This window comes from Hippoglossus stenolepis, chromosome 5, assembly GCF_022539355.2.
Source record: "Hippoglossus stenolepis isolate QCI-W04-F060 chromosome 5, HSTE1.2, whole genome shotgun sequence".
Lineage (NCBI taxonomy): Eukaryota > Metazoa > Chordata > Actinopteri > Pleuronectiformes > Pleuronectidae > Hippoglossus > Hippoglossus stenolepis.
The window spans coordinates 6366381-6378986 of record NC_061487.1 but is presented as its reverse complement, the minus strand read 5'-3'; the positions used below and the strand labels follow the sequence as shown (position 1 = coordinate 6378986).

At 39.8% G+C, this 12606-nt stretch overlaps 1 protein-coding gene across 4 annotated transcripts in view; it reads right to left on the bottom strand.

The window, feature by feature from the left end:
* Nucleotides 1–12606, bottom strand: part of cacna2d4b (calcium channel, voltage-dependent, alpha 2/delta subunit 4b) — a 68969-nt gene that overhangs the window by 10479 nt on the left and 45884 nt on the right. For all 4 annotated transcript variants that reach the window (XM_035156115.2, XM_047339752.1, XM_035156113.2 and 1 more), the window contains 4 exons: nt 8589–8650; nt 5395–5409; nt 4922–4966; nt 4758–4820 (listed from right to left, as the gene is read on the bottom strand). In XM_035156115.2, the coding sequence (XP_035012006.1) occupies nt 4758–4820; nt 4922–4966; nt 5395–5409; nt 8589–8650 (185 nt within the window). The remainder of the gene's footprint in view (nt 1–4757; nt 4821–4921; nt 4967–5394; nt 5410–8588; nt 8651–12606) is intronic.

Sequence of the window (12606 nt, the reverse complement as noted above, 5' to 3'; positions counted from 1 at the left end):
TGGAAACTTTATTATAACTTTCAGTGCACAGACTACAGCACTGTTCATTTTGTGCACATCTTCTGTTATAAATAAAGTATATACACCGGGTGTAAATGGATTTTCTCCGCCCTGTGTTTGTCCTTTCCTAACTCCCAATGGCTTCTCCTTCACATCTTTCCTTGACCTTGTGTTGTTCACACCCATCTGGTTTAAGGAATAGTGGTTATGAAAGGAGATGATTTGGATTCTCCGAGTGCACCCCTCCACTCGTAGGAGATATTCACAATTCTCTCAGTGCATCATGGTTTTAGCACCAAACACACTGTTTCTGATTAGGTCTCATCAGAAACATGGTTCTGAAGGACAAGACGTAGGTTTTCTTTTCATCACAAAACATTCCTCCGTCTTTCCACCCTTCCCCCGTAGAGCACACACATTAATGGTAAATGGTTTGTATTCATAAAGCACTTTTCCAGTCTTATCAGTCACTTGAGGCGCTTTGTCTATCACACACCATTCATACTCACTGCATGAATCATGCTGACTCTCTGATTGGTGGATGACCCTCTCTACCTCCTGAGCCACATCGGCCCACATATGAAGAACAAATGGAAATTGTTGTCACATGAATGGAGCAACCATCACTAGCCAGAAACTCCTTCATCCAGTTTGGTCCTGTCCTTGATAATGTGACTACTGTACCATAATGTCCTCACTGGGTTCCATCATAAATCGAAAGCCTTGGAAAATTCTTTTGTACCCCTCTTCTGATTGATGCTCTTGTACAATAGGATGCTGTCCATGCTCTGGAAGCTCTTTGTGGACCACAGCTTTTGCAGTAGTATGCAAACAAGAGGATGTAAGAAAAAATGTGAGATCAGTTTTATTTTACTTTTCCTGTTGGATATCAGAGATCACAGGTCATAAGAAAGGTGTGAAAAGTGCTAACATGTTTGACCTTGGCAACATTTTTTTACATGACAAAACCCTGACATTTTAACAGAAGTATTATATCCACTGCAGATCGTGTACATCCATCTGAGCGGCTGGCCGCCCTGAGGATGAGCTTCGCAGACAGGGACCATTGATCACACAGACATTTCCTCAGCACACGGCCCAACACCACCAGCAATAACCAGCCCTGTGTTTTGCTTGGTCACCCTGCACGCGCCACTTCCTCCCGCCGACGTATTTCTTGAACTCAGCACTGACCTACTTTCTCTGCTGATTAAATATTTACCGTGCCCTGCAACGACCTATGAGCGCCACCTTCACACCTCCAGAGGAGGATGCTGGGTGTTTCCACAGGCTTCCTGTAAAAAGTTCAGAGCTCAGCAAAATATGGAGGCAGCACTTCATCATAATATCTGCCTAGTAAGGCCATTGGGAATGCAGCAGACATGCAAATAATAAAAAATGAGCTCAGTTATTCGAGGTTTAAGGTTTCTCTACAGCACAACATTTTACTGCTGTTTGTTGAAATCTTTTTTTCCCCGTTCTCCACCAGTGTCACACCAATACTTTTAATTTGGATTATGCGACAAATATCTCGTTTGAAGTTGGAATCATTCCCAAAGAAAAGAAAAGCAAACACAAACTTTTAGGTGATGGAGTGCTCCGCTCACTTCGATAGGATATAAATGACCGTGTGGATTGTGTGACTGTCTGTATCAGTGTCTGTTTCTGACTGTGAGCTGATCATTGTATCATCTGAAAAACTCACCATATAAATACAGAGCATTTACCATGTTAACAGGTTAGAGCCGCAGCACAGCCTGCATGCCTCGCTGCTCAGTTTCAGCTTCTCACCTATTATTTTTTTTACATCTTATTGGCAACATGATATAAAATGGTCACTGGCTTCCATGTCTAGGGTGAAGGGCAGTAGTTTTCTGTGGAGGTTTAACCTCAAACACTCAAGCATCTAAACTCAAAGTCAACCTTGTCATTTCAAGGCCAAAGGAGGTTGTGTGACTGTTGATTAATCTGTTTGTCAGCTTCTGGAAGTTTGATCAACCCCCTTCTGTCGATCCTGAGATTGCTCCAGTTTCTCTTTTTTTGGCCACTTGGGGATGGGGGGGGGGGTGCAGAATCAAGCAAGTTCTAATTTGACATCCAGCAGACACAGAGCAACATGATGATCCCACTGCAGTTTTGTTCGTGAGTTAGTGAGTTGCAAAGATGACAGTTCATTTAAATGAGTCTTTCCTATTTAAGAGTAGAGACCAAAGGAAACGTCACGTCACTGTGTCTCTTTAACTTCTGGTTAGAAACTAAAGTACATGATCAGACTGTTCACTTTGTTTTTTACTGAATGGATCTACAGCCACAACAAACTGTTTCAGCTCTCTGTTTACAGCCCACTCACATTTACACAATATTACATAAGAGATGGAGTTTTCCACAGTGTTTCATTAAGAGAACGTAAACTACACATAACCTCCATTTGACCCTGACTGCCCTACAGATAGCTAAGCCTCATCTGGCCTCAGCAGATCCAGTTGCTGCTGCACATCTGGCAGCCTCACAGTCACCGAGGCTGCACTGTCACACACATATCACAGGTTCCACTCTTGGTAACGAACCAAACAACACGCTGGAGCTCTGGAGAGAGAGGAAATAAGTGAAATAGAAGTAATGTATTGGAGCTGAAGAGGAGATGTGGGGCATGAAGTGGTTGTGACTGCACAGCTGAGAGTGTGTGTGTATTTATCGAAGCATGGTGGGCTCAGGATTAATCCTCAGTAATATGGCTCCTAACAGGCTAAATTAATCCAGAGCTAACAAGCAGCTGTCCGATGGACAGCAGGGGGACACTCTGCACGTCTTTACACACACACTCAACTTTCCTTCTGTTACTATTTTGGCCAAGGACAGAAAATTGATGAAAAATAGGTAAAATCATGCGATACTAATAAAACATAATTGTGAGATAAGGAAATAATATTATTATTTCGTTTTTAAATAATTCAGTTTGCATTTACTACAATAATATTTACATTTTTCAATGTCAGACAAAGTTTTATATGACATGTGATTACCACTTCTGGTTATTTTATGATGAATACAAGATTAACAGAAACAAACTTATTTAAAACATAATTGTTAGCAGCACTCCTGGACTTTTAGCTGACCATCAGTTTTTTTTGATTTCATTATAATAAATAAGAATAAACCTTTTGTTTTTGTGTTATAGCATTTGGATGCTCCATTCCACATAGGAACAGAAACACAATGATGTGGCAGATAAAGAGAAGCTTCTGGTGACTGACATTAACATTATAATATTCTGTATGTAGCCCATTCTAGCAGAAATCAGAAAAACTGAAATAAATATTGTCATTATTTAAAATTAAAAAACTATAAATGAACAGAATAAAGGACAACACACAACATACATATAGACTGTAATTAAAACCCAAACCAATAATATGAATTTTATGTCTGTATGTCTGTATTTTTTATTCCACTCTACAGTATGAAAACATTTTTATTGTTGTTATTACTCGGTAAAATTGGATGTTTATTAAATATTCTGGTCATACGCAATTGATTCATGACAGATGGTGATAATGCACAAAGAAATGCAATGATGTAGAAGACTCCTGGCAAGCAAACGTGGAAATGATGTGCAATTTAAAACTATTTCATATCAAAAAAAATCTTTCAAATGTTTTGTAAAAAAGCAAATAGAATAAGCTACTAGTTAGAACTCAAGAAAACAACACATTTGGGGTCTTTTTTCCTTTCTGTGACAAAGAGCTCAGGTTCTCATGATACGTCTGAACACAGACAAAACAAAACATCACATCTGTAACTCAAACTAACACTTTAAAGGCTGCAATTATAAATACATGTTTTAATCCTGGGTCTCTGTGTTAATTGCTCATTTATCTCTTGTTAGTTGCCATGTCCAAGAGCTCTAATTGTAACTTTTAGATCTAAATCTCTGTCTTTTCTCTTCCTCTAAAACAGTTTTGAACTGTTTGATGACTCATCCTTCACTCATAGCTTAATTTTACCAGACAAATTATGCTAATTCAAATGGTGTTCTGACATCTGTTTCATGGGGTCTTTAATCCAACAGTTTAGGACTTTAATTAGGTTCAGACGAGTGTGACCTCCGCCTGGACAGATCTCGTCTGTCCTGGGTCTGGCGGCACACTCCGTGCCGGCTCAGCTCCACCCCCGGTCAGATAAGGTTGGCAGGTGCATCTGCTGCTATATTTCGCTGCTAACGCTCCACACACAGAGATTAAAACCATAACTGTCCTCAAATCCTGTGAGCCATCCAGATGTTGTTTATGAGCGCGTGAAATGATCCAAAGAGCCGGCGTGCAGCAGGGAAATCACCTCCTGACACTGACCTCATGGACACTGAACTTCATGATCAAAATAGAAATCTATTACTAATCTACCGACTCTGAGTGGATTAAAGGAGAGTGTTCACATTTAATCATCAGCTGTTATTTAGGTGTGTTTTCAGTTCATTTCAGTTTACCGAGAAAACCAACATCAAACCAGTTTACTCATGTCTCATTCTTTTGAACAGATCCCGTCTGCTAGTGCAGGGTTATCTGGGGAAATCACAGGGCGTGGCCTATCAATGCAACATCAGCAAGGCTGATGTTGCATTGATGATTAAGGCCACCTTAATTGGTGATGCGTTGGCCAATAACATTATTAAATCAGAACCACACAGAGAGCCCAGGTCATTTCCCAGCATCCTTTACACTGTGAGTTTTATTTTCTCCTGATCAGATTCTGGATCTCACCTCGTTCCTATCTTTGGACAGCAGGATGAAGCCGTTATTGTCGACCAGGAAACAGTTCAGGTCCTGGACAGGAAGTGACAGAAAGCAGCGTGTGTTTACATTGTTAAATATAAAAGCACTAATATTTGGTGGAAATCCTCGGTCAGGGGCCAGTTGGTACTTACAGCACTCTCACAGCTGAGTGGACACACGCCTTCAACGTTTGAACACTAAGACAAAAAAGAGGAGAGGAGGAAGCCTCACAAGGAGTGAGGAGAGGAGGAAGCATCACATTCTCACAAACAAGCTGAATCACTGATCAAAGCTGCAGAAGCTGATACACAGACCAACTCAACTAACTACCAGCTCACTAAATACATATTTCATGGTAAAAAATAAATGTTTTACAGTGGAAGAGCAAACCACATCTTAAAGAAACAAAGGATATGTGTCACTGAGGTGAATGGTGCAATGAACTCAATCCGTTTTTGAATAATGCTTACAAAATCAAAATGTGGCTTGCCAGTTTGAAATAGAAAAGGACTTTTTTGAACTATGAATCATGCAAGGCTGCTCTGGTGGAGTCCTACAATAAAAATCTAGAACTAGATACGAGCATAATAGATTTCCTTTAAGTCAGTAATCAATAATCACTTACGTCTATGTCGCTGGGCTGGAGACAACCATGTGAAGAGTCAAGGAAAAAAACAACAGAAAATCACATGAATATCAATATTGCTATTATCATATGAATTATAGTAATGTTAAGTATAAACTAAATAACATTTTGTACTCTTAGTGTTCAGTAACATTTCATTAGGACAGTCCACAGACAAAGAATCCACACAGTGTGTAACATTTCAACAGGGTCTTAGTTGAGATTCAACAATTCAACTGAGGCTAATACTATCTTTGCATAGACATTGTTGAATATCAGTTGGTCATTAGAATGTTCAGCAAAGATTAATGACATGTTAGTTCTTGTTTACCTTCTGCTTCATGATCACCTTCATGTTTACTTCCTGCTACATGTGAAGGAAACTTAAGATGACAGTACTAACAATTCACTGTCAAAGAAATCCACACAGGCCTGATGATGCAGTTTAGTTCAGTTTCACAAACACTGCACCCATCTCTTTTGGGGTACCACAAGGTACTGTATTAGGTCCTAGTTTTGAATAGAAAATTAATACACACAGTGAAAGCAGGGATTCCTTTGGTTTGAAAGCTCACAGAGGTGATCAGCTTTTTCACAATGTTTGGATCTGTATTAAATGGCCTTTACTTTGAATGGGGTGATGTCACGTTTTGATGAACGCATTGTGACTTTAAATGTGAAAAAGGAGACAGAGGCAGCTGGTGAACCTGGTGTTTGGATTTTATTTCCTGTGTCCAATGTTGCATTAACAGGTACCAAGGGACATTAGCATGAAAGCTCCAAGTGTCAGGTACGCCCACTGTCAAGCATTAACGCATACGTGTGAGTCCTGCATCCTGACAGCTTCAGTGCAACAGGACACAGATGGAGAAAAGGAATGTATTTAGGTCTTGTTTCAGGACAAAGACACAGAGACAAAATTAGACTGTTCAAATCAAGATAAAAACCTTGTTAATCCTAAATATTGACTCTGAAGTGGATGTTAGGCCGAGCCTTGTTTCAAATTGACTTTTGTTTTTATATTGAACAGAAGAAGCCTTGAATAAACCTCACCTCAGAAAATGTAAATCAGTGGTGACAGGATGTAAATGTGTGTTCAATGACTTTGACTCTTATGAGTTAATGTCGGCAGTGAATACATTAATCCAGCCTGTCACAGCTGTCTGCTCTCATTAATAACATTATCTACACCATCAACCTCCACAGGACATCTGCACACATTCAGCTGCAGCTCTGCGTCTGCTTCACTGAACTGCAGGAAATGTCCACAAGGTCGAACACCTGCGGTGTGTGTGTGTGTGTGAGAAAGTGACAGTGCGTTTTTGACGTCATATTTTTGGGCGAATACTGACACAAGACAAGAAGTCTGTGGACAATCGAGGGTCCCCAGGGCTGTAATGCTCATTACACCAGGAAACTAAATTGCTGGGGGGATTTCTTTAAGTAGGATCTAACCACTAGTGAGGCAAAAATTAAAATTACAATAAATTTGTCCTGAGGGTGGTGCCAGAGGAAAGGTCATGTTGTTCATGGGATGAAAAAGGTTTATGTAGGGTGACAGATTTAAGACATCGCAGACTTTCAACACCAGCTGTCCATTTTCAGTAGAATTACTGCAAATGGCAAATTGGTTTGCCATTGGGCAGTAAATCTGACCTGCAAATTTTCCCTCTTGACAAATGGCAAACCCTTTCACTGCTAACCTTCTCACTAACCGTCCAGTACATATGGGTGCTGTCGGTCCTTCAGCCTCAGTGGGTCAACTTCAGTTGGGTGCACCGCAATGAGGCGAAGGACATGTTGCACAAGAAAGTTTAGCATAAAAGACACAAATGTGAGATTTATTCTTAACTGTGCGACTCAGCTGTTCCTTAACTCACCTGTGCTATGATCTGATGGCTACATTTTGCAAGCTGATATGGGTTTTGCGAGTTAGCATTCAAAACTTTGTTTACATGCCTACAATATAACTGTTAGATGTATATGTGCAAATTTTGACCATGCATGTTCATTTGTACCTTTTAAATCTCTAAATTTAAATATGTTAGTAATTATTGTTATAATTACAAAGCCAATGTTACTATTAACAGCTGTTCATTAGCAAATGTAGCTATTACAGCAAATAGAAAATGTACAAATAGCTCTTTTAATGTCTCCACTTTCTCTAAACTGAAAAGACTAAGGAAGAGAAGGTTTAAATTGTATAATGAAAACTCTTACTCATGACACTATGAGCAGACTGAAAAGCAAAAGAAACTGACATTATCTTAATTTTCTTCTCTTCAGGGAGGAATCCTGTTGTTTTACATCGTAATTGGAATTTATTCTGTGCACATTCCTCTTAAATCTTAATGAAAAGTCTTAATGCCCAAAAAATTAATGGCCTCTGTTCCCTGCTGAATATAATGGAAGAATTAACCAATTAATACAGAGGATTACTGCAAAAATCATTCATCTGTCCTTGGAAACTCAGTGATGTATTCACTGTACATGCTCAGTCTTAGATATGTGTCTAACTGCGGATCATGCTGCATCTCTGTGCGATGCAGTTTATACACCCACAGAACAGCGTTATATAAAATATGATGATGCACCACAGCTAACGTAATAGTTTGCTTCATTCTTGGACACACACGGCTCTCTGTGTACTCACAGGTCAACAGTCAGGGCTTTCAGACAAAGAGTGCAAAACAAAACAGTTTGCACAAGGCCGCGTTCAGGATCAAGTTTAGCACCAAACTACAGACTACATCATAAAACACACACACACACACACACACACACACACACACACACACACACACACAGGTGGTGATACACAATCCTGTTGATTTTTTCTACAGGTGGTCAAAAGGAAGCAAATTCCTGAAGGTTTCAAGGTGTTTGCATATAAAGCATTTGCACAGATGTCAATCATCTGTGCAAATGCTTTATATGCAAATACCTTCAACATGTCTGTTAGGCCTCAAGGACACACACACAATAAGTGTTAGTGAGAAACTGACAGTAAACAAACCCTCGGTAAACTGCACTGTGTCCTTGTGATCAGCTTAGGTTTTAGAATCAAGAGTCACGTATCAAATCTGTTGACGGTAACATTAGTGTAAGCCTCTGGTAATAGACAGGTTTCAATGAAAAGTCCTCAATAATGACATGAGCCAACATGTGTAAGAGGGAGCGAGTCCTCCAGTCACCTGCTTTGTGATGGTCCAGAACATCTTCTCCAGCATATCCAAGGAAAGCTGCAACCCGATGGCTAAAAATAGAAAAGACACACACAAACACACACTTTTTGAGACAGACACAGGACAAGATGGACTGAGCAGTTTGCTGTGTTAGTGGAGGAAAGAGGGTGGAGGACAGGAAATCAATTCAACCCTGGGTTCACCTCTGTCGTGTCCTGATGCTAATGAAGGGATGTAAACACTGATGATCTTGATAGTGTGTGTGTGTGTGTGTGTGTGTGTGTGTGTGTGTGTGTGTGTGTGTGTTGTGTGTGTGTGTGTGTGTGTGAGTGTGCTCCCTGCAGGCTGGGTAATGACATGTCCCTTAGTAATGCACCATAGCAGCTTCATCACTGAGTATCAGAGTCAATGACACAGCGAGTATTTAGAGGCATGTTTGAAGGGTGAACTGTTGATAGTGGTGTGTCAAAGACTTCAGAAGACCCCATAAATCCCACCTCACAACAGAAACTGTCCAATCGCAGCTGGTTTATTACTGCAAAGTAAACCTTTTGAAATTGAATTTAATGGAAATCAAGTCCCAACATAAGGTTCAGGCTCATCTTTTCTAAGGTCCTTCTTTTTTTTACTGTGGCATGAAACTAAGATCTGAAGAGGTCTTGCACTGTAGAGTACTACTTTCTGAGGTTCAGTGTTGTCCTCATATTGCATCATCATTTCTGAGGTTTTTCATAAACTGGAAACATAAAAGTTGTTTTTACTTGTGTCCGGCACCAACAGGGGGTCATTTCACCACAGAGCAACAGAATATCTGCAACTCTTCCTGTCACATTGATAATGAAAACTCGTCTTCACACAGGCAGCTGGTCTACAGCGCACACACACACACACACACACACACACACACACACACACACACACACACACACACACACACACACACACACACACACACACACACACACACACACACACACACACACACACACACACACACACACACACACACACAAGGTACCACCACATTGAGCCTCTTGTGTACTGCTGTTATTGGAAAAGTAGAACAGCTGAACAGAACATTTCTGGTCACTGCTTGTTATTGAGCTTATAGTTATTGTCTGTTTCACGGACTGCAGATTCTCTGTGGATGCTGCTATACAAAAAACAAAACACTTCACATCAAACAGTTGCACATTTTTAATACTGCCTCTGCAGCCAAATTCAGTGATGCCATTTTCAATTACCCTTTTACCCTCTGAGAATCCAGACGAACCCTTAACCTCTTTTGAGAGTCACTATCTTTCCAATCTCGACTGTATTGCTCCACTAAAAATTTGAAAGTTAAAATCAAACACCCTCCCCTGGCTTAATGATCACACTGGATCATCGAGAGGACCAAGCAGAAAATTGGAACAGCAATGTCAGTTTAAAAAATACTACTCATGTATGATACACTACTAGAAAGCACTGAAAAATACAATATCAGCATAGTTTTCGAACCTATAGAAAAACAAGCATAATCCCCAAAACTTCATAATCAGTTCTGTTCCCAATTGCTCATTGAATGTCTTATATATCTCTAAAAAGACAGAGAATATTGCTGCTCCTTTCATTGTGAAAATACAGACCAATCAATTCATATAATGTATGATGGCATTTTATCACTGTATTCTTTTCCACCATCTAAATGTGGGTAGGGAACTCTGAGGAACTGCTTTATATCTACTAAGTTCATTCCTCTCCATTAGAACCTTCTTTGGCATTGGAGCAAATGCCTACTCCTCTGTTTAATTGTGGTGTTGAAGACTGCTCTAACCTGGGACCACAGCCATTTTCATTCTACCTGTTTCCTTTCTGCCATTCATTCAGAACCGAGGTGTCGCCCACCACTCTTATATAGATTGCTTGTTCCATTGCAAACCAACAAACCCACATTGATCATATGTTCGACTGCCTCAGTGACGTTAAATGCTGGTTGTCCCAAAACTTTTTGAAAATTCAACATTAATAAGTTTTAATTTTAACTCACTGGTCCCACAAATTCTACCAATCGGTGTCACTGTTAACTTGATGACTTAACCAAGAATATGAAGCCATCCCCAAAATATCTTGGCACTTTTTTTGATGCAAGATGTCTGTTTGATGCTCAATTTAAAACTAATTGTCCAGTCAGTCATATAAATTACGTTATTCCTGTCTCCTGCTGATTTACATAAGGCATATATGAATTTATTTCCCCTGTCTTGACTTTAATCCACACATTACTCCAATACTTATTTCTTCCTCCTTCTAGTTGAGAGTTTAGGACAGAGGATGTCACAACTTGTTTTGCTCTATAGGCAAATTGTAATTTCTGAATATGGGCAATACAAATAAATGCATCACAGCTTTTGACTAAGGGTAACGAGGCATTTGCTGTTAGAGACCACAAACAGGACAGGACCAGCCGACCTGTTGAGATCAGACATCGTCAGTGTCTTTATAAACTCTCGACACTGACATATCATCACCTATTCACATCCATACCGCTAAGTTGATGTGGTGAACTTGTTGGGAAATTTGTCACGTGTCCAGCAGTGACAGAGCAACTCAGGCATTCCTTTGGACCAGTGTTTGTGTCCACCTGATCAATCTACATCCAATATTAATTTTCTTTTAGCTATGTTTTGGGACTCCACCACCTTCTGCCTTCTGACAGTTGTCTGTCGACCATTTGCTTTTAAGTTGTTGGTGAACAGCAGCTTTTTACAGCCTCTCCTATGAAAACACCTGCTGCAACAGAAACTGATGCTTCAAGAGCGAAGCAGTAACAATAAAGCTTTGATCCTGATGGATAAACAATGGGCTGATAGTCATTATGAAGCTCGGTAAAGCTGAGCAGAGCTGCAGATTCAGCTGATGATTATCTACATGTTACTGCAGACACCTTTCACATTGTTTCTGCATTTGTCATCATTAGGGTTCAAGGGCTAGCTAAGTTAGCATTTTGATTCCAAATAGTTAATTTGTCAACGTTAAAGGTCAGTTCATGTGTTAGTAGAAAAGTTCAAATGTTATCTATATGGAAGATATCACTATGTTAAAATAACATTTGACTAATGTAGGCTGTGGTACTGGGACTGAATGTAATCAAAACTGTGGAAGTATCTTAGCTGAAACTCATCACTGAATAAAAACTCAGACAAAGAGCATGGAATGTGATTTGTTCTTCAGAGCGAGCTGTGACCTTTGAGTCGTGTAAACCTCTTAAGGCATCACTCTTCTTCAATCCTGTAAAATTGCTGCGGACTCAGTGGTCTGCAGCTTTGCTCTGCTGTTTCATTTCATTTCTCAGTTTTTTTTCTCCTTTCCTGTCAGCAGTGTCCTTATAGCCGCCCTTCAGCACTGCAGCTGCACTGTCTCTGCTGCAGTCTGCAAGGACATGTCCACGATGGGGCAATGTACACCTGAGACATTTATTCTCATTCATTTTCTGTTGATGTAGGAGCTTGTTTCTGAAACTATTAAAGTTTAATGGTTCAATTTATGACCAGCACCTACTCTCTTTGTAGGCTTTGTTCTCTTTCCATCCATCATGTGATTTTTTTTATCCATCTCCTCTCTCTGTGTCCGTTCACATGTTTATTTTGCTGCTGGTGGACGCCTCAGTGTGACTCTCTGATACTTCTCATCGCTGTTGTGTTTCCTAGTTTATTCTGCAGCTAATTTCATCACAGAGATAGTTTTATTATATTATTAAAATAATAAAAATGAAGTAATGACAACACAGACACAAACACTTGCTCTTGCCCTGCAGTTTTGACTCTAGTAATCTGCTCTGTTGAAGTGTCAGTTGTTTTGAGGAGTCTGATACATGATTTGATGTTGATTACAGTTTTTTTCGATTGCATAAACACTAAAATCAAAAGTATTACACAATTATAAAAACCTTACACCCAAGGAGCAAAACATGGGCCCAGATTTGCACCACTATAAGCACAATGTCAGCTTCACACTTTTTGCAAAACAATACACACAGTGATTTGCA